We start from the raw sequence: 23,158 nt of genomic DNA on the forward strand, positions 1-23,158 counted from the left end.
CTTTTTTGTGTCAGGATCACAGCGTATACTGTGCCCACTTGCCCATTGGCACCACTCATATTTTGTTTAATAGTAGTGTAAGTGTACATTTAAAAAAAAAATGACAGGCAGAGGCAGGCCACCCCGCAGGAGCCGTCGTGGTCGTGGTGCTGTGATTCACTTTGACCCTATAATAATGCCCAGTGTTCAGTGGCCACGTACCATGAACGCAAAAAGTTCTGAGGAGGACCTAGTTGACTGGCTAACACAGGACACCCAATCTTCTACAGCTTCCGCTCGGAACCTTGAGGCACCATCCACCTCCAGCTTAGCTTTGGGCACCTCTCAAGTGACCACTCACCCGCCTGCCACCACCACCAACACTAGCACCACAGCCACTTCACTTGATCTGTCAGAGGAGTTATTGACACATCAGTTTGAAGAAATGAGTGATGCGCAACTATCATTGACAGAGGATGTAGATAACAGTGATATGTCTCAGTCAGGCAGCATTACAGACAAGGACGTACGGTGTGATGATAATGATGTTGTACCCGCTGCTGCTTCCTTTGTTGATTTGTCAGATACAAGTGAAGCGGTTGATGATGATGCGTCCGTGGATGCCACGCGTGTGCCTGCTAGAAGAGAAGAAGAAGAGGGGGAAAGTTCAGATGGGGAGACAGAGAGGAGGAGGAGACGAGTTGGAAGCAGGGGGAGGTCGTTGCAAGGAGCTAGTGGCACAGTCAGACAGCATGCATCGGCACCCGTGGTCAGCCAGACAGCACGCCAATCAACGCATGCTGTTGCCACCACCAGAATGCCGTCATCGCAAAGCTCAGCAGTGTGGCATTTTTTTTGTGTGTCTGCCTCTGACAACAGTGATGCCATTTGCAACCTGTGCCAAAAGAAACTGAGTCATGGGAAGTCCAACACCCACCTAGGTACAACTGCTTTGCGAAGGCACATGATCTCACATCACAAACGCCAATGGGATGAACACATGAGTAGAAGCAGCACACAAACTCAAAGCCGCCATCCTCCTCCTGGTCCAGCATCTTCAGCCACATCAACCACTGCTGTCCTCCTTGCTCCCTCTCAACCATCTGCCACTCCATCTCTCTTCCGTAGCAGTTCCTGCTCATCTGCCCACAGTCAGGTGTCTGTCAAGGACATGTTTGAGCGTAAGAAGCCAATGTCCCAAAGTCACCCCTTTGCCCGGCGTCTGACAGCTGGCTTGTCTGAAATCTTAGCCCGCCAGCTTTTACCATACAAGCTGGTGGAGTCTGAGGCGTTCAAACAATTTGTAGCTATTGGGACACCGCAGTGGAAAATACCCGGCCGAAATTTCTTTGCACAAAAGGCAATCCCCAACCTGTACTCGATTGTGCGAAAGGAAGTAATGGCTTGTCTGGCACACAGTGTTGGGGCAAGGGTCCATCTGACCACTGATAGCTGGTCTGCAAAGCATGGTCAGGGCAGGTATATCACCTACACTGCGCATTGGGTAAACCTGCTGACGGCTGCCAAGCATGGAATGCGTGGCTCTGCAGAGGAGTTTATGACACCGCCACAACTTGCAGACAGGCCTGCTGCCACCTCCTCTACTCCTCCTACTCCATCCTCTTCCATAACCTCTTCCTCGGCTGAGTCCTCTTCTGCTGCTGCGTCTTGCTCCACATCAACGGCACCCCCCCCAGCTCTGCAGGTACTATTCTACATCCCGGATACGGCAGTGTCACGTCGTCTTAGGGTTGATTTGCCTGAAAGCAGAGAGTCACACCGGAACAGCACTCCTGTCCACCCTGAACGCACAGGTGGATCATTGGCTGACTCTGACTTTGGTGGCGGCATTGAAATTGGGCAAGTTAACACATGTGCCGTGCATGACACATGTGTGTAATATGATCATACAACGCTTTGTGCATAAGTACCCAGGCTTACAGGACATCCTGAAGCAGGCCAGGAAGGTGTGTGGCCATTTGAGGCGTTCCTACACGGCCATGGCGCACTTTTCCGATAAACAGTGGCAAAACAACATGCCAGTGAAGCGCTTGATTTGTGACAGCCCGACACGTTGGAATTCAACACTCCTAATGTTCGAACGCCTGCTCCAACAAGAAAAAGCCATTAACGAGTATTTGTATGACCGGGTTGCTAGGACAGCCTCTGCGGAGCTGGGTTTTTTTTTGCCACATTACTGGGCACTCTTGTGCAATGCCTGTAGGCTCATGCGTCCTTTTGAGGAGGTGACAAACCTAGTCAGTCGCACCTAAGGCGCCATCAGCTACATCATACCATTTGTTTTCTTCCTAGAGCGTGCCCTGCGAAGAGTGCTGGATCAGGCCGTAGATGAGCGTGAAGAGGAAGAGTTGCGGTCACCACCAGAAACAGCCTTATCAGCATCGCTTGCTGGACCAGCGGCAATGCTGGAAGAGGACTGTGAGGAAGAGGAGTCAGAGGAGGAACGTGGCTTTGAGGAGGAGGAGGAAGACTAACCACAACAGGCATCCCAGGGTGCTTGTTGTCACCTATCTGGTACCCGTGGTGTTGTATGTGGCTGGGGGGAAGAAAATACCTTCAGTGAGATCACTGAGGACGAGGAACGGGACATGAGTAGCTCGGCATCCAACCTTGTGCAAATGGGGTCTTTCATGCTGTCGTGCCTGTTGAGTGACCCTTGTATAAAAAAGCTGAAGGAGAACGACCTGTACTGGGTGTCCACGCTACTAGACCCCCGGTATAAGCATAAAGTGCCTGAAATGTTACCAAATTACCGCAAGTCGGAAAGGATGCAGCAGTTCCAAACTAAATTAAAAAGTATGCTTTACACAGCGTATAAGGGTGATGTCACAGCACAACAGGAATCTAACAGGGGAACAGGTGAAAGTAATCCTACGACTCCCACGACCACGCCGGCAAGGACAGGACGCTTTACAGACGTGTTGTTGATGGAGGACATGCGGAGCTTTTTAACTCCTATGCATCGCCACAGCCCTTCGGGGTCCACCCTCAGAGAACGACTCGACCGACAGGTAGCAGACTACCACGCCTTAACTGCAGATCTTGACATTCAGAGTAACGATGAACCCCTTGACTACTGGGTGTGCAGGCTTGACCTGTGACCTAAGCTATCCCAATTTGCAATAGAACTTCTGGCCTGCCCCTCTTCAAGTGTCCTGTCAGAAAGGACCTTCAGTGTAGCAGGAGGTATTGTGACTGAATGAGGGATGGATCCCGAAGGGACTGACATTGGGCGATACATTTGAGTTAAAAAGGCCTGATGACTCTGAGATGAGCTGCCTTGGGCTAAAAATGGTCCACACGCTGCTGTATTTTATCTTTGAATGCCGGATGACTTGCGTGACTTATCTGCCACCAACTAGGGTTTAAGCCGCAATGTTTTAGGGCACTTTCTGCCTGGGAAACAAACATCAATTTTTCTGGCCGCTGCTACAGCAGCGGCTGCAACAATACATGTTTTTTCAGGCATGTGTACATGCCTAATTTTTCTGGCCTCTGGTGCTGCACTGTGGCTTCAAAAACCAAACCAATAAAAAAGGCACATAACAGAGATTAAACTGATAGGAATAGTACTACTTAACACACCACTCCTATATGGTGGCACATTAGATTGCACGCGCAGTGCCCCAAATTTGAAGTAGGAGGACCAACCAAGCATCTTTTTCCATCTCCCGGTTCCTAAAATCCATGCCATGTACACGTCCCCTGATAGGGGATGGAACAGGGATTAAACTGATAGGAATAGTACTACTTAACACACCTTATAATAACGCAGAGAGAGGCAACGCAGAGAGAGGAGTCTGAAGAAGAGGAGTCAGAGGAGGAAGGTGGCTTTGAGGAGGTGGAAGACCAAACACAGCAGGCATCCCAGGGGGCTTGTTGTCACCTTTCGGGGACCCTTGGTGTTGTACGTGGCTGGGTGGAGGATGAGACCTTCAATGACATCAGTGAGGACAAGGAACGGGACATGGCTAGCTTGGTAGCCAACCTTGTGCAAATGGGGAGTTTGCGGTTGTGCAAACTAACTGTTTGCTGTTGTTTGCGGTGCTTTAAAGGGACATTCTAGGCCAAAATAAACTTTCATGATTCAGATAGAGCATGTAATTTTAAACAATTTTCCAATTTACTTTTATCACCAATTTTGCTTTGTTCTCTTGGTATTCTTAGTTGAAAGCTTAACCTAGGAGGTTCATATGCTAATTTCTTAGACCTTAAAGCCCACCTCTTTCAGATTGCATTTTACCAGTTTTTCACCACTAGAGCGTGTTAGTTCACGTATTTCATATAGATAACACTGTGCTCGTGCACGAGAAGTTATCTGGGAGCAGGCACTGATTGGCTAGACTGCAAGTCTGTCAAAAGAACTGAAAAAAGATGGAGGCGGAGCCTGACCACGCTGGAAGATGGTCGCACACTAGGAGGGCTCCCGCCACCAGAACTGACAAAATAGCACATTTTGACACAGAAGCTTTTTATTATAGGTGCTTTACCTATGCACTTAGCTGGGAATACCCCATGTACCATCTGAAGCATGCAGCGTTTATGAGAGCCGACATCTTAGCAGAGCAAGGGTGCTGTTAGCACCGGGACCTCCAAACCCACGTGGCTTACTTGCTATTTCCTAAGTGTCAGACCTGCCTGATGCAACTATTCGGATTAGAAAAAGAGATAGAACTGTCCAGTATACCTTACCTCCGCATCGGCATAAAGTGATCTGGCAGTGGCGGGAGTGAGAGCTGTGAGAGGAGCAGCCCATCAGGAGAGCAGCGCAGAGTAATTACCGGAACATTCCGGGAGTGATCGGAACTCAAATGCTCACGCCTGAAGGCATACCCGGTCCTTTTGAACACCACGCGTAGCGCATACTTAGAGCGGACATCGGCGCTGTTGATGGGAGGTTAACGGATCCAAGGTGAGCGGCTGAAAGGGGTACTTACGGGGCCTAGGAATTGCAGGCCAGTACTTACCAGTATAATTTAGTAGCGCTCACAGTTATGCACCACTGACCTATCAGCAGCAAAGGTTGAATTTCTGGGCCACAAGTGATTTAATAAGTAACCCTGTCTAAGGCAGCCTATATAGCAATATCGATCTCTATTGTATATCAAGGCACAAGTAAGGGGAGATTCTTTTGGTCCTGCTCAGAGAAATACAGGGCTTAAAGCAGTCTAGAAAGCTATATTCAAAACTAATAAGAGCACGCTTTCTGGTTGACATTATTTGTACTCACAAGAGTCAATATTTTCAGACCCAGCGTGTCTATGACAAACATATCAGTTAGTCCCCACATTATTGGCAGTCCATGCTAAGTGGCTGTTGCTGAAACCCTTATTAGCTTATCTATACTGAGAGAGGAGAGCTTCTGTTAAGGAGTTTATTGTTCTTATTCTACGCCACTTCTGTACTACTTTTCTCTGGGTATGCCTAATAAAAGATCCAGCAAGGCAGAAAAGTCAAGTGTTTCTAAGCCCATGAGCCACTACCTTAAGCCAATTGATTCAGCTAGAGAAGTATCAGTGGGAAACATGGCAGGACAGCAAGTTGACCCAGACGCGGTGACTCCACCCAGTGGCAATACTACTCCCCAGTTTCTTACAAAAGAGGATATACTCCATCTCTCCTCAAAAGAGGATATAAAAGGTGTAATGAGCGAAATGCGAAACCTCTTTGTAGATTTGAGAAAGGACTTTGCAGCTCTAGAGGCAAGAGTCTCCTCAGTTGAAAAAGTTGCAAGTGATAATACCTCATCCCTGCAACAGCAATCAGCGGATATTCAAAACCATTCTGACAATCTTCAATTCCTGAATGACAGGCTGGAGGACCTTGATAACAGGGGGCGCAGGAATAATTTGCGTTTCCGTGGAGTATCAGAAACTATAGCCCCACAAAACATTGAGGGTTATCTACAAGCCTTATTTAGGATCATAAAGGATTCTCCATCAGCTCCTGAAATTCCTATCGAAAGGGCCCATAGGGCGCTTAGGCCCAAACCACCAAGCAAGCCCCCCCCCCAGGGACATTATTGTTCGGTTCCTTAACTTCAAAGATAAGGAGGAAATCCTGCAGGGTGCGAGGAAAAAACATCCTATCATGCATGCAGGGGAAGAAGTGCAAGTATTCACAGATTTATCTCCGCTGACCCTACAAAAACGTAGAGATTTGAGTTTTATTACATCTACCTTGAGAAAAAACGCAATCCCTTACAGATGGGGATTTCCAGTGTCCATTATTGCCAATCATAATAACAGAACAGTTGTCTTTAGACCAGGAATGGATCATAAAGATTTCTTTGATACTCTTTCAATAATGGCTCCTGCTACAGAGGCTACACAACATAGAAGAGCAGAGTCCCCTGCTTCCTCTTCAAGAACCCGACCCACGGAATAGAGCTTGTGGTAAAGTATAGACGGGCACCTAGTGCTCATTTTGTGTTCACGTGAGGTCTTGAGATATGCTCAGGGACTTTTAATTAGACATTGTCTGCATTCTTGGACTTCCATCAGATAATTATTGACTCAAGAGTTTAGGTAGTTTAAAAAGACTACAACAAGACTGGAGTAATGTTGATAGATCATTAGATAGAATAGAATAATGGCCACAGAATTTTATTCATGTCTTCCAAATGCCTTATTGCTGCATAAGTTAATATTGCCTTTTTATAACCTGACACTCTCCCCCAGATAATGTTGACTGCTGCCCGTAGAAAGCAACAGTTTAAATAAGGTTAGCTTTCCTTATCTATGGTAGACGGCAGCCAAGACACCTTAGGTGTCACAACACAATTTACATTAAATAATGGTCTTATGGGGCAGATATGGACACAGAGGCTGATAATAGGATTCACATGAAGGCAGCATTGTTATATATCATAGGGGCAAATTTCAAAACCCGGCTCAACAAAGTGATCACTCTGTTTTGTTATGTGTAAATGTAACAGTGTTTATGTTTGTTCATGTCATTAGTGGTTAAATTATAGATTGCAGATAAGCTTACAACTTAAATGACACCATTATCTGATGGGCTTCATGCCTCTAAAATGTGTTACTGATGCTAAAGTCTATCCTGCCCTCCTTATGGTGTTTTGTTCCTTTTTTGAAGATGGTAATATTGCCTTTTGCTTGCAGGGGTTAGGGCATGATTAACCTTTCTTTACTATGGCTCCTAGTGAACTTACCCCACATGTCACTCCACAACATACCCTAAATGAGAGAGTTTTAGGGCATAATTATGTGCAGAAGCTAATAACATGACTTGCACGACAGTAGAACTATTTTATCTTTGAAAAACATGCTCTAAAGCTATATCCTGCAAAATGTTTTTCTTATTTAATTATGTCACAGGATGTCGGTATCTATGACTGTTCCTGTATTCACTGGTTAGTTGCACGTCTCAGATAAGTTTAAACCCTAGTTTTATCATTGACACACGGGAATGTGCACATGGAGGGAGGACAGGATACATATAATAGTTAAAGGGAGCGATTCCCGTTTACATTTATATTGGCCCGGATGGTGCCCACCTTAGTTTATTGCCTTAGTATTATCCCAGCTGGTACAATAAGGTTAGCAAGTTGAAAAGGTTAATTGTGTTAATAACATATAGATAATTTCTTATCACATACGTCAGTTAAGGGGCCTATCCCCTTTACTTTTCTTTACACTAACTTTTTGGTTATTTTCCTGACCTGTACAGGGTTAAATGTATATAGCTGGCAATTGTCCAGCGTAGATTTGTCCTGTTTATTATTATCTCTGCTTTCCCCCTGTACAGTACGTATCTTTCTTGTCTCCTCTCTTTCTTACTAATTTTCCGTTTCCCTTCCCTCCCTTCCCTGTACTTTTGGTAATCACTTTTTTTTTTTTTTCTCCTCCTCCCTTATTCCCCCTCACTCCTGATTTTACCATGCAGTCTAAAGCTAGTAGATTCGGTGACCACTCCATTAATCTTACATCCATTAACGCTAAAGGGTTGAATGACCCGGGTAAACGCTCCATAGCGTTTAGAGAATTGAACAAATCTCAAAGCCATATAATTTTAGTACAGGAAACACACTACAGAAGAGGTAGGGAACCCAAATGGCATAACTCCCAGTTTCCAACGGCATATTTTGCTTTGGGGCAAGGTAAGAAAGGAGGAGTGGGTATCCTATTCCATAGATCGATACCATTCATTATGACACATATTGAGAGGGATCCAGAAGGCCGTTACATACTTATAGTAGGTACACTGTTTGGACACTACATTACTTTAGTCTCAATTTACTCACCTAGTCATGGGCAAGAGATATTCATGGCTAAGATCTCTGATCTTTTATTGGAACATTCCAGAGGAATTACGTACCTCGCCGGTGACTTTAACTTGGTCGCCAATCCTTTAGTTGACACCTCTCGAGGAACCACATGTACACCCATGTCCACGGTATCTCGGGTGAATAATATACTTAAACAAGCTACTCTACATGATATATGGCGTACTCTTCATCCTACTACTAGAGACTACTCTTTTTACTCAATCCCCCACAATAGTTACTACAGGATTGACTACATTTACACAGATTTGTGTGGTCTTACGATCACCCACCAAAGTGAAATAGGTCATATAACCTGGTCTGACCATGCCCCAGTTACATGCTCCATCCTATGGCCAGATATACCCATTACACACCAAATTTGGAAGCTGGATGCAACAATCCTGGACAACCCTTTAATCTTTAATGATATTGACAAAATTATGAGGGAATACTTTGAGCTAAATAGCAGCCCTACAACTTCCTCAGCCTTAGTATGGGAAGCACATAAGAGCGTAATCAGAGGGGCTCTAATCAAACACAAGGCACTTCTCAATAGGCAGTATAGAACCAAATTCAGGGACTTGCAGGCCAAAATAGGAACCCTAGAAGCTGCTAACCGAATCACACCAAAAAATGGCGCTCCATTTGAGACAACACCACTATGAGGGTGGAAATAAACCGGGCAAAATACTAGCTTGAACACTCAAAAAAAGGCAACTTAGATCACACATTCACTTCCTCAAATCTAAAGACGGCCATGCACTACATAATAGTGCCCAAATTGCAGCAGAGTTTCATAGGTACTACCACACCTTATACAACATAAGAGATAAGTCATCTCCATCTTCCCTAATCGACGAGGAGACCCAACATGAGACTTATATTAGATCTTATTTGGCAGACCTCGATCTCCCTAGTTTAACCAAAGAGGCGTCTAAGTTTCTAGATTCCCCAATAACCATTGAAGAACTCTTTGAGGCTATAAAACAGTGCCCTGGTGGTAAAAGCCCAGGCCCGGATGGGCTCAACTCAACATACTACAAAAAATTCAAAGATGTGCTGGCGGGTCCACTCTTAGAGCTGTTCAACGGATTGAGAGATGATCCTAAATTATCCCGGGTCCTCTTGGAAGCCCATATTACAGTTATACCGAAACCAGGGAAGACGGCGGACTCCCCTGGTCATTATAGGCCTATTTCCCTAATTAATTCAGATATGAAGCTGCTTGCTAAGATTTTGGCGGCTAGAATAAATAAATATCTACCAGAGCTAATCTGTAACGACCAGGTGGGCTTTGTTCCTGGCCGCGAGGCCAGAGATAATACGATCAAGGTGACACAATTGATCAACCATGCCAGGGTGATGGGTCTTCCTTTGGTCCTTTTTTCCACCGACGCGGAGAAGGCCTTTGATAGGGTTGATTGGCTTTTTCTGCGTCGGGTTTTGGAGAAAATCGGATTCGGCCAAACGTTCTTGCACTCGGTTTTTGCCCTGTACTCGAACCCCAATGCTAAAATTAGAATTAACGGCACCCTGTCGAGGCCCTTTGACATAAGCAACGGAACCAGACAGGGATGCCCCTTGTCACCGATACTGTTTGCACTGTCAATGGAGGTATTGGCCCAGAAAGTTTGTGCTAATCAGCATATTGCTGGAGTGCGACTAGGCTCCGAGGAGTACAAGCAGGCATTATATGCAGATGATGCCCTATACACTTTGACTAACGCTGCTGAATCTGTTCCCGAACTCCTGACCGAGCTCAGAGCTTATGGAAAAGCCTCAAATTTTTCTCTCAACCTAGAAAAATCAGAATTGCTAAATATCACTACATGCCCACAAATCATACACATGCTACAACAAACATACAAGCTTACTCTGGCAAACAAAACATTTAAATATCTTGGGATACATTTAACATCTGACCCTGCTGATCTCTTTAAATATAACTATGCCCCGCTGAAGAGCGACATAGCAGCTGATCTATCCTCTTGGAAAAATAAATATATTTCTTGGTTAGGCAGAATAGGGGTGATTAAGATGAATGTATTACCCCGAATTCTGTATCTCTTACAAACCCTTCCCATTGCACTTCCTAGAGGATATATAGCCCAGCTACAAGCATTAATTGAACAATACATTTGGACTAATACAAAACCCAGGATACCTAGGCGCACTATGTATCTTCCGAGGGATAGGGGGGGATTGGGCTTGCCAGACCTTTTATCATATAGGAGAGCGATAGGCCTACAAAGAGTAGTGGAATGGGCACAAAATAAAGATTACAAAGCATGGATAATGTTAGACAGACAGATTTTCCAACTACACAATATGGGCTCTCTGGCCTGGATACCTCCCTCTAGCCGCCCCAATAGAGTCTCCCAATACCATTTAACAGAAGAAACACTAAAAAGCTGGGATACGATTTTAGCAACCTCTACCCACATATCCACAAAAATCTCCCCCTTAATGCCAATTTTTGAACACCCCGAACTACCTCATTACAAATTGGGATTTGGGAAAATCAAAACTTATACAATGAGGGAGGGCTCTGTGTCTGGTGTAGTCGTGAATGGAAAGGTAATTTCTCAAGCAGCACTGCAGGAGTCTCAGCCCTTGTTATTCACCTCCTGGCTACATTATAATCAATTACTACATTTTATTACTGGGCATAAACGGAAACAAGACCTTGGGAGAACATTGACCCCGTTTGAAACTCTATGTATATCCGAAAACATGCCGCGACACTTGATTTCCTTCCTATATAAACTGGTCGTTCAGCAAGGGTCTAACGTACTTCCGTCTTATGTAATAAGATGGAACGAAGATTTGGGCTTGGAACTGGACTTGGAGTCCTGGTTGAAAGCATTTAGGCTGGTCAAGAGGTCCTCGGTATCTGCAAGCATCCAAGAAACACATATAAAATACATGAGCAGGTGGTATTTAACTCCTTCCAGATTGCACAAGATATACCCTACCGCTAGCCTCATGTGCTGGAGAGGTTGTGGCGAACACGGCTCCCTTTTACATATATGGTGGTTTTGCCCTTGCCTTACATCCTTCTGGAAGGGGGTTAGGAATAAAATATCTGAAACCTTGAACCTTACAATGCCAAACTCCCCCGAGATTTTACTCTTTCTGGCTCTGCCAAAAACACAAAGCCAGACACATCAGGCGCTACTACTAATTATGCTCACAAGTGCAAAAAAGTTGATCCCTAAGGGGTGGAAGTCCCAAGGCTCCCCTACATTAAGAGACTGGTACACGCAAGTGAATGAGATGCTCCTTATGGAACGATACTATTTTTTAAAAAACCATAAATTAGATATGTATGAGGCTATACTAGCGCTTTGGAATGGTACTATTTAGTCACCGTATAACTGGCAATACTACGCAAGCTGCACAGGTAACCTTATCCCACCCCACTTTTACTGTGTTTTTTTTTTTTCCCCTCTCCTCTCTGTTCCTCCCTCTGTTCCCTTCTGTCTCTTTTCTTCCCTCTGAGAGTCCCTGTTTTTTTTTTTTTTTTTTTTTTTTTTTATTGAGGTTAAGATCACAAAACAACATATATGTGATACATTGAAAAAGAATGCATAGGTACAAAAAAAGAAATATTCACAATATACACATGATGAAAAAGAACATTATTTTTGTTGCATCACAAAAAAAGAACAGAAGCAAGAAACAAAAATAGTCTCAACCTCATTTTTCTATTTTTTCTTTTTCTCTAGCTTCAGGATATTCAAAATTATATAATGATATAGTGCTTATTCTTCTTCAGAAAATGTTAATGTGAATTGAACTTTCAGATGCAACGTATACTATAATTTACATTATTTTGTCATACTATATCTTATCTTTTAAATAACAGTCTTAACAGTAGTTAAGTTTTACCCTTTTCTTCCCTTTCCGTCTTAGGTCAATTATTCACAAAAAAAAAAAAAAAAAAAAAAAAAAAATCAACCAACCTAACATACCTAATCCACTAGGGGAAAGAGGACTTAAACAACCAGACAACACTAAGCATAGTAACACTAAAACACAACATGTAACTATCCCAAAAAAAAAAAAAAAAAAAAAAAGGAAAAGAGGGGGGGATGGGAGATGAGCAGAGAAGACTACCATAGTCCCAACAATACTAGTTCTGAGTTCCTAAATGGGTATATCATATGTTCTCTTTCATTTAATGGAAATATCTTAATAAAAGCTGTCCATTTTTTAAAGAAACCTTCAATATCATTCTCTTCTTCTATATTAGTGTCTCTTTGCTCTATTATATATTGTTTTTTTAGGCAGTTTTTGAGCTCATTTATACTGGGGCTAGCCCTTCCTTTCCATTTTTTGAAGATTAAATATCTTGCCGCTAGAATAATCATATTGATTATTTTATTATGCTTCCGAAGATCTTTCGTTGCTTCCCATAAAAAGATTACAGAGATTATGTCCAACCTCAGAGGAGAGATTTTTAAAACTTGATTAATCCAGTATTCTATCTTAGCCCAAAAATGTTTAATCTTGGGGCATTCCCAGATCATATGGATAAGATCTGCTGATTGTAATGAGCATTTTGGGCATGTACAAAAATTAATATTCCCACATCTTGTCCCTTTTTTTGGAGTGTAGTAGGTCCTATACAATAACTTAATGTGGGATTCTCTCCATGTGGCTGATAAAGTAATTTGTGATACTTTTAAAATAGAAGCCTGGATTTTATTTGAATTTATAGGATGTTGAGTTATCATAGAATCCCATGCAACTGCTAAGTTTCCTAGATTCATCTCCCCTTTATTAGATATCAATAATTGATAGCATGGTGAGATTGACATAAACCCATTTTTAGCTAATACAAGCCAATTCTCCAGCTTTCCCCAGGACCAGTTCCAACCAGATTCATTTATTATCTTAGTTATGAAGTGTCTAATTTGTAAATATGCAAAGAATTCTTTATTGCTAAGGCTGAATTCTCTTTTTAAACTTTCGAATGTTTTAATGCAGTGGCCATTCCAGTCTATCATCTGAGAGATGTTATTCAAACCTAATGTGTGCCATTTTTGGAAGGGTGCTGATTGTATTCCCGCTTGAAATTTAGGGTTCCCTTTAATTGGCATATAATTCGAGACACTTCCTTTAATAGATAATAACTTGCATATCTTTCTCCATGCCTGTAGTGGATATATTAATGTTTTGAATATCTTAATTTCCTGGGGGATTGTCTTAGGACTACAGTGTATTAAGGCTGTGGGAAGGTATGGTAGACTTACATTTTTTTCAAGTTCATTGTTTGTTACATAATCTTTATTTAGAATCCAATCTATAACTATTCGGGCCAGTGAGGCCAGATTGTAGAATTGTATATCTGGCAGTGCAAGTCCGCCGTACTTCTTAGGAAGTGAAAGTTTCATTAACGAAATTCTGGGTTTTTTGTTCTGCCATATAAAAATTCTCATCATACTATTAATTTTTTCAATATCTTTCCTTCTGAGGATTATTGGAGTATTCTGTAAAATGAATAATAACTTTGGAAGCAAGATCATTTTAAATGCGGCAATGCGACCTGAAATCGAGAGTGGGAGATTCTGCCATAATTTCAAACTCACCTCAATCTCTCTCAGTACTGGTTTTACATTAAGATCATAACATTTGTCTAAATCGGAAGTGATCATTATCCCCAAGTATCTAAATGATTCTGAGACTCTAAAAGGAATTTCTATCGAAGAATCAGGATTCCTTCTAATCCATAATAATTCAGATTTTAACGCATTAATCCTATAACCCGAGAAGGATCCGAATTGTTCTATAATTGAAATAAGTATAGGTATATTGTTTTGCGTGTTAGAGATATATAGCAGGATGTCATCCGCGTATAACGCAATTTTAAGCTCTGTTCTACCTATCTTTATTCCTTCCATTTGTGTTCTTATTGCTATTGCCAAAGGTTCAATTGAAATGTTAAAGAGGAGAGGGGAGAGGGGGCATCCCTGGCGTGTTCCCCTTTCCAATGATATTTCCGAAGATAGTGTATTATTAACAATTAACCTCGTGAATGACTTTTTATATAAGTTCTCCACAAATTTATGGAAATGTCCTCTGAACCCAAACCTATAGAGAGACGAAAGCAAATGATCCTGATGAATTGAATCAAATGCTTTTTCTGCATCAATTGAAACAATTGCTAAATCTGGGGAGTCCCCCTCTCTCCTCTGCCCCGCCAAATCAGTAGATTTAAAATAATCTATAGTGACTAATACTTCCCTGATCTTTGCTGTTAGATTTCGTTTCTGCAAAAATCCTGCTTGGTCTTTATGTATTATTTCCGGAAGTACCAATTGCAATCTCTTGGCTAAAATGGAGGTCAGGATCTTATAATCGGAATTTAATAATGCTATGGGCCTATAAGATTCCTTTTTTGTCGGATCCTTCCCGGGTTTAAGAATCAGTGTAGTGTGAGATGCACAAAATTGAGGCGAGACTACCTTTCCATCAATAAACATGTGGTTAAAAAGCTTACTTAGCGGTGAAACAACGAATGGTGCAAGGATTTTGTAAAATTCATTTGGTAATGCATCTGGACCAGGTGCCTTATTTGATGGAAGATCCTGAATAGTCTTTAGAATTTCTTCCTGAGAAATTGGGGAGTTAACCATTAGCATTTTTTCACCGTCAAGTACAGGGTGGACAATTTTGCTCCAGAATTCATCTGATTTAACTTTATCTGAATCCCTTAGAGAGTAAATCTTTGAAAAATATTCTGAGAAAATGTTGGAAATATCATCTATATTTATATGGGTTTTCTGCTTATGCAGAAGCTTATCTATTAATGGGGATCTTTTCTCTCTTTTTAACAGATTGGCCAATAACTTTCCAGCCTTATTGCCATAGCGATAAAGTCTTGCCTGAAGTTTAAGCTCCTTCTGAGTCTCTCTATAGGTTAGAAATGAGTCTCTTTCGTTTTTTGCTCCAATGTATCTGATCCAACTTCCCGGGGAGTTATCAAGCAAATAGCGATTATATGAGTTAATTACAGCTTTTGTCACTTCTGATTCTCTAATTCTTAGTGTTTTATTTCTATTAGCAATATATGAAATCATTTCCCCCCTGAGAACTGCCTTTGCAGCCTCCCAGAAAATATCTGGGCGATCAACATAAGTCTTGTTAAATTCAGCATACTCTTCATATTTGCTTTTTAACCAGTTTTTAAATTTTACATCATTCGTCAGCCATGTGGGGAAGAAGAAGCGAGAGGATCCTAGTTTGAAGTCATTATATTGAATTTCTATTGTAATAGGGCTATGATCTGATATACAAATAGGGAGTATTTTGGCTATAATTTTCATTTTACATAGTCTTTCATCAATAAGGAACAAGTCTATTCTAGATAGAGTCTTATGAGCTCGAGACAGACAGGTGAAATCTCTTAGATCTGGGTTCTGGAGTCTCCATATGTCCCTGACTAACACATTTTTGGAAATTTTCTTAAACATTTTAGTTTCTAGGCTGTCTCGCTTATTCCTCCCCACCGTAGGCTTCTGTCTAAGTCTATCCAAGGGTTGGTGTGGGGCCATATTGAAATCCCCGCCTAGAATTAGGTATCCTGTTGATTCAGAAATTATTTTTGATTGCAGAGTGTCCCAGAACATTGGATCAAACACATTGGGAGCGTATAGATTACAAAGTGTATATAGGATTCCTTCTATCTTTAATTTTAAAATTATATATCTCCCTTCCGGGTCTGAAATACTGTGCAAAGTTTCATATTTAATTCTTTTCCCTAGCAAAATTGCCACGCCTCTCTTCCTTTTTGTGCCTGTGGAAGCAAACACTTCCTTTACCCATGAGAACTTCAGTTTTAGCACTTCCTGCATATTTAAATGAGTTTCTTGTAGCATAGCTATATCAGTACCAATTTTTTGTAATTGAACCAAAACTGATTTTCGTTTGATGGGGGAGGTGAGACCTCCAATATTCCAGGAGGTTATTTTACACTTATCTGCCCTGCCCATCCCTCATCCACCCTGAGAGAAAAAAAAAAAAAAAAAAAAAAAAAAGAAGGAATTCCTAAAGCTATATACCCTCCTAGTGCAGGCATTCCCCCGGGGGCCCTGCACAACCCCCTTACAGAACTTACACCTTGCATCATATATCTAACTGTAGTCTATAAACTCGGAAATTATGCTGATTTTTCTTTTATTTTATTTTATTTTCTTTCTTTCACCTATTGTCATTCCTTCCCAGTTCTTCTACAAATTTCTCTGCTTTTTCTGCAGATTCAAAAAAATGGACTTCATCATTGAGAGTAACTTTTAATTTAGCTGGGTAAATTATGGTGGCACGGTAACCTGCTTTAATAAGTTTCGTGCAAGTAGGGGATAGCTCTTTTCTTTTCCCCGCTGTTTCAGCGGAGAAATCTTGGAATAATAGTATATTGTTTGTCCCTAAGGAGATAGGTTGGTTCTTTCGGTAGTACTGAAAGATTACCATCTTATCCTGAAAATTTAGTAGTTTAGCTATTATTGGTCTAGCTCTGATCTTCCCTCTTCCTTCGTCAGATTGGCGCCCTACTCTGTGGGCCCTTTCAACTATTATTGGAGGGTAAGAAGGAGGTAATCCTAGTATTTGTACTAAGGTTTCAGATATAAATTTTCGCAAATTTTCATATTGTTTCCCCTCTGGGACCCCTATTATTCTTAGATTGTTTCTCCGCGAGCGATCTTCAAGATCCTCTATTTTAGCTTGTATTTTGGATAGCATTATATCTGCAGCTTTTAATTTAGAGCTATGGATTGAGCTGACATCCTCCAAATCTGACACTCTTTGTTCAGCTTCTTGAAGTCTATTTGAGAATTGTCTGATTTCGTTAGTAAGAGATACAATATCTTGTTTAATCTCAAGTTTGAGAGATTCAAATCTTGGGGCAAGTGCTTCAGTTATACTGGATACTAATGCTTGAGTATCTGCACTTTCTTTGTTATAGGAGAGGTTAGAGGAAAGTGAATGAATATCTACCTGTGTTTCTATCACATTTTTATTTTTCTTGTCTTTATGTCTAGCCGCCATAGCTGGTGAAGGGGTCTTAATGTGCGTGTGCACGAATTTATCCATGAATTGATTAAGTGCTTAGAAAAACCAAAAGTGCCAATTAGTGAAAAAAGGTGTTATGTATTGTGAGGAGGGAGAAAAAAAAAAAAAAAAAAAAAAAAAAAAAAAAAGGGGAGAGTGAGAAGTGGGTTGTGAGGATATTCAGTGAGGGTGTGCAAAAAAAGAAAAAAAAAAAAGTGAGTTATAGTGTTTTTAAATTATGGCGGTGTGTTACTTTAGGCAAAAGTTACACCAAAACAAGCTTAACCTATGTATCAGATTATTCTTTTCTCCTATTTCTAATAACTGCGATCAATCCTAATTCCTGAAGAGTTAGGCTATACTTTAACAGTATCCAATTTACTTATAATTTGTACTCAATTTTTGTGTATATTCACATTTAATTTGCCAGTATATGAAATCAAAAGAACTACTACATTAATTTACCCCCTTTAATACCTGTAAGTGTCTCTTAACAATCTGCTACTTATGCAGTAAATATTTTTATTTCAATAATTATCGCCAGTCCTGAAATTCACCTGAGGATGACAATTCTTATATAATGTCTTTCTATTTCTCTGGGTTAGATGTACTATATGATACGGAGAAAGTCACCAATTTACTCCACTTATGTATTCAATATTATTTAAGTCTGGCCTGTACCCAGCTTTGTATAATTGTCACAACAGAGATTATCAACTATTTACCCTAGGACTGTGATTCATTACCCCCCTAGAGTAGAAAACACAAAGGGAAATACTCTTTGACACTTAAGCTATAATTCAACACCATATCTTAACTTTAAGATATATTTTTAAGATATGTTCTGTACTCTGAAATGGGCTGCCGGTCAATTAAAGAAAACCTAAAGTAAATTCATCTTAATAGTTAACTTATAAGTAAACAGTCTCAAAATAGAACACAGAAAATCAGAACATTTCATCATAGAGTGACATAATCCCCTTATTCTTATCTTAGCACTATGTTCCAAAGTATCCTAGATATTGCAAAGAACCTTAGAAAGTATTCTACACAAAAAGATATTTTGTTGCTTTGAATAGAGCACAGGGAAAACCTGAATAAGTAACGAAGTTTTAACAAAACACACACACAAAAAAAAAAAAAAAAAATCTTAATAGTATGAAAAGGATTTCTTTCCTTTCTCCATCTTACCCTACCCCCTTTTTTCAAGAGTTCTGGGCTAAAAAGTTTATGAGGTGGTAAAGACTGTAGACAGAAGGTGGCTTTAGCCTGTTTAGGCTTCCTTCTTCTTTACCCTCTTTGAAACAAAGTATTGTTTACGCTTTCTCCTTGTTTCAGCTACTTTTTCCTCTGATTTTGTATCTCAGCTTTTCCGCCTTTCTTTTTCAGTTCTATGGGAGAGTTTTCCCTAACTCAGCAATCTAAATTTTTATATAGCTAATTTCAGTCAGGTTTTTTCTTCTTGAACTTTAGAGTACCCTGAATTTTTTGTGTGGTTTATGTGGGGTTTCCCTTTCCCTCCTGTCTTTTCCCCTTTGTTAATTTTACTCACTCCATTTGTTTATATGTCCCCCCCCCCTTCTTAGAGTCTAAGTCCTTTAGTTGTATCCTTATAATTTAAGTCTAAGGCTCCTCCAACTTTCAACAGGATCAGGGTTTTTCCTTTCCTATTTCTCTCCCTCTCCTCCCTCTCCTCCCCTCCCTTTTTCCCCCTTCTTGAATATGTAGTTCTATAAACTTTAGAAAACAGTAAAGAGAAAAGAGGGTTTCCCTTGGTGTATTCTAGCACATTATAGGGTTAAGTACGAACTTCTACAGATTAAAGTTTGGTACAGCAGTGATTTTTAAGTATTATTCCCAAAAAGTTATTCCCAAACTCTATACAGAGTAAGATTAGTACACAAATTATTTAGTACTGTACTACTAGAAATGGGCAACCCAAGAGTGATACTTGATCCCCCTAACTTGCCAATATCTAGCAGTTATATATACAGACAATGAAGTTAGTTTAGTGGGAGTGTTAAGAGTTAGAGACTTTCAGATTGTTCCTAAGGGATATAACAATCAATAAAAGGCAGTTCAGCAATAGCACAGAGATAAATTAGCATGAATACTAGTGTTTGTTAATAAGCAGATGTTAGGATTATGCCATTAAAGTCAAATGCTAGAAGATTTAGTAGTTCAACAATTACATCCATGTCAGTTCAGCTTTAGGTACACTTATACTTGCGGTGTTTCAGCTTAATCCCTTAATTAATTTGCCAAAATTTAGTAGTTATATATACAGACAATGAGGTTAGTTTGGTGGATGTGTTAAAGGTTCAAGACTTTCAGATTGTTCCTAAGGAATATAACAGTCAATAAGAGGCAGTTCAGCAATAGTCCAGAGATAAGCTTGCATGCATGTTAGTGTTTGTTAATAAGCAAATGTTAGGATTATGGCATTAAAGTCAAATGCTGCAGGCTTTAGTAATTCAGCAATTACATTCATATCAGATCATCTTTAAATACACTTATACTTGCGGTGTTTCAGCTGGATGTAAATGATGATGCTAGGTGTCACTATCTTCTTGTCTGGCTCCAAAAACAGCAGGGTTGATATTATTATCACTGTAGAGGCAAGAAGGTTCATATATACTGGGAGATAGAGAAGATCTGCAGCAGCTCTAAGTTAGGCTGTGATGATGTGCCGTGCAGCTCAGCCCAGTCGGCGGCATATGTCATCAGGCTGGAGTTGGAACTGAATGCTCAGTGAGAAAGTAGATCGGCTGTATACTTCCGTTTCCTTACAGCCTCCAGGGGCTTCTGCCGGTGTCACCAAGACCCAGGATCCGGATAATGCAGCCCGTTTTTCGCCCGATCTCCTCCGATGCCACACCGACCTCTCAGCCCCTCCTCCTCTCTCGCAGCATCGGTGGGAGAGGAGCGAGGGACACCAGCTCCACAAAAAGCGAGGCGGGGGAAAGGCAGCAGACCCAGCCGGGGGAGCCTAAGCACCAATGAGGCAACTCAACACTCTCCCCCTCTCACGCAGCACCGGTGGGAGAGGGGGGGGGGGATTCCACTTAGATCAGAGACAGCCAGAATCCTCCGCCACAGCGAAGCAAAACGTTAGTGTTCAGCTGGTAAGTCGCTGGTAATCTGGTAAGTCGCTGGAGTAGCGCCGGTTCCTTAGCTTAGAAAAAAGCAGATGGTGTGATTATCCCACAAGTAGGAGAAGCCCTGCAGCAATGGATCCTTTCCTATGTTAGGTAATAGGATAGTTCAGATGGTAACATTGAGCCCAATGGGGCTTGTATTAGGCAACAGTGCGATGTAGAGGCACTGTCAGGTTCCCAGAGCGCTGTAACTAGCTGTCCGTGCAGCAACCCCTATTCCTGGGGTAGGGCGCGAAGAGAATTACCGCCAACAGCAATTTGGGACTGGAGTAGGAAGCGCACCTGCCTGTGCTTACTCCTCCTCCACCGGAAACCGTACAGACCATGCCATTTTCGAGAGTCCCTGTTTTAGGAGACTCACCAACACTTCTCTTGAATCATAAAATCCCCTTTCCCTTATATACCGCATTTTTTTCTCTTTCTACTCCATACTATGAGACTTTAATATTGAAAATGATCTCATCCTGTTATTGGACCCTCCCACCTTGTTGGTTGGGTTGGTTCTATATGTATGCTATACTTTGAAGTGTGTTTATATTTACCGTAACACAGCTGTTGTTTCTTTTTTTTTCTTTCATGAACATGTCTACTGATGTATGTTGGTACAACTTATAATTGTATGCATTTTTATACACTTCAATAAAGCTCATTTAAAAAAAAAAAAAAAAAAAAAGAACTGAAAAAAGGGGCAGTTTGCAGAGGCTTAGATACAAGATAATCACAGAGGTTAAAAGTATATTATTATAAATGTGTTAGTTATGCAAAACTGGGAAATGGGTAATAAAGGGATTATCTATCTTTTAAAACAATAAAAATTCTGGTGTAGACTGTCCCTTTAAACGGGGAGTTTGGTCTGTCACTGTGAAGCGGGCGTAACCCTTACACTACCTGATCGATACAACATCATACCTGATGTTTTAAAGCACGCTATTCCAAACAATTTAGGAATGTTAGGTGATTTATGCACTTTGTGGCTTAAAACCAGACTCTGCATCAACTATGTAATTTTCCATGGGAATTTTGCCATTGATCCCCCTCCAGCATGCCACAGTCCAGGTGTTAGTCCCCTTGAAACAACTTTTCCATCACTATTGTGGCCAGAAAGAGTCCATGTGGGTTTAAAAATTCGCCTGTCCATTGAAGTCAACGGCGGTTCGCCGGTTTGCAAATTTTTCGCGAAGTTCGCGTTCGCTGTTCGCGAACCCAAATTTTTAGGTTCACGACATCACTACTTATATTATCTAATGCTTGATTCTTTCTGTATCTTTTTGGTGAAAAGCATACCTAGGTAGGATGAGGAGCAGCAATGCACTACGGAAAGCTAGCTCCTGATTGGTGACTGTACATATATATGCCTCTTGTTATTGGCGCACCTGATGTGTTTAGGAAGCTCCTAGTAGTGCATTGATGTTCTTTGAACAATGGATACCAAGAGAATGATGCAAATTTGATTATAGAAGTCAATTGAAAATGTATTGAACATTGCATGCTCTATTTGAATCATAAAAGAAACATTTTCGGTTCAATCTCCCTTTAAAGGATTATTTACAGTTCGCACCTTTGATATCATGAATGCCATAGACAGCAACAATTCAACATGTGGCAGAGCTAACCATATACAGATTATAGTGAGCAAATAGAAAGAGCCCGCAGAAATGTAAGGAATTCATTGGTTCATTCTGTCATACTACTGAGATGCTAGAAGAGGTAGGAGCAAGTGAACCAGAAACAGACGGACCAAAAGGTTACAGTAGAGTTATACTGGGGTTCTTTAAAAAAAAATATTGTTTAAAAAGATAATCCCTTTATTACCCATTCCCCAGTTTTTCATGACCAACACAGTTACCTCTTAATACGCTTTTTACCTCTGTGATTAACTTGTATCTAAGCCTCTGCAAACTGCCCTCTTATTTCAGTTCTTTTAAAAGATTGCATTTTAAACAAACAGTACTGTCTCCTAGGTAACGTCATGTGGTGAGCACAATGTTATCTAATATGAAACACGTGAACTAACACCCTCTAGTTTTGAAAAACTGTCTAAATGCATTCAGATAAGAGGTGGCCTTCAAGGGCTAAGAAATTAGCATATGAGCCTACCTAGGTTTAGCTTTCAACTAAGAATAAAAAGAAAACAAAGCAAAATTGATAATAAAAGTAAATTGGAAAGTTTTTTAATATTACATGCCCAATCTCAATCATGAAAGTTTATTTTTGACTAGACTGACCTTTTAACTTGTGCTATAGAATGTGAAGGATGTTTTCTCTTTACTTTGGGGTTCCATTTGCTTAAACGGACACTGCACCCAATTTTTTTTCTTTTGTGATTCGGATAGAGTATGCAATTTTAAGCAACTTTCTAATTTACTCCTATTATCATTTTTTTATTTGTTCTCTTGCTATCTTTATTTGAAAAAGAAGGCATCTAAGCTTTTTTTTTGTTCAGACCTCTGGACAGCAGTTTTTTATTGGTGGATGAATTTATCCACCAATAAGCAAGAACAACCCAGGTTGATCACCAAAAATTGGCCAGCATCTAAACTTACATTTTTTATTTGAAATAAAGATACCAAGAGAATGAAGAAAATTTGAGAATAGGAGTAAATTAGAAAGTTGCTTAAAATGTAATTATCTGAATCATGAATGAAAAAATTTGGGT

At 40.8% G+C, this 23,158-nt stretch overlaps 1 protein-coding gene across 1 annotated transcript in view; it reads right to left on the reverse strand.

Annotated features, from left to right (window-relative positions):
* The window catches only part of LOC128664556 (calcium-activated potassium channel subunit alpha-1-like), a 198,004-nt gene that overhangs the window by 125,522 nt on the left and 49,324 nt on the right, over positions 1–23,158 (reverse strand). The window contains exon 4 of the mRNA XM_053719374.1: positions 14,866–14,883. Within this exon, the coding sequence (XP_053575349.1) occupies positions 14,866–14,883 (18 nt within the window). The remainder of the gene's footprint in view (positions 1–14,865; positions 14,884–23,158) is intronic.

The sequence above is a fragment of the Bombina bombina genome, chromosome 6 (assembly GCF_027579735.1).
Source record: "Bombina bombina isolate aBomBom1 chromosome 6, aBomBom1.pri, whole genome shotgun sequence".
NCBI classification, from domain to species: Eukaryota; Metazoa; Chordata; class Amphibia; order Anura; family Bombinatoridae; genus Bombina; species Bombina bombina.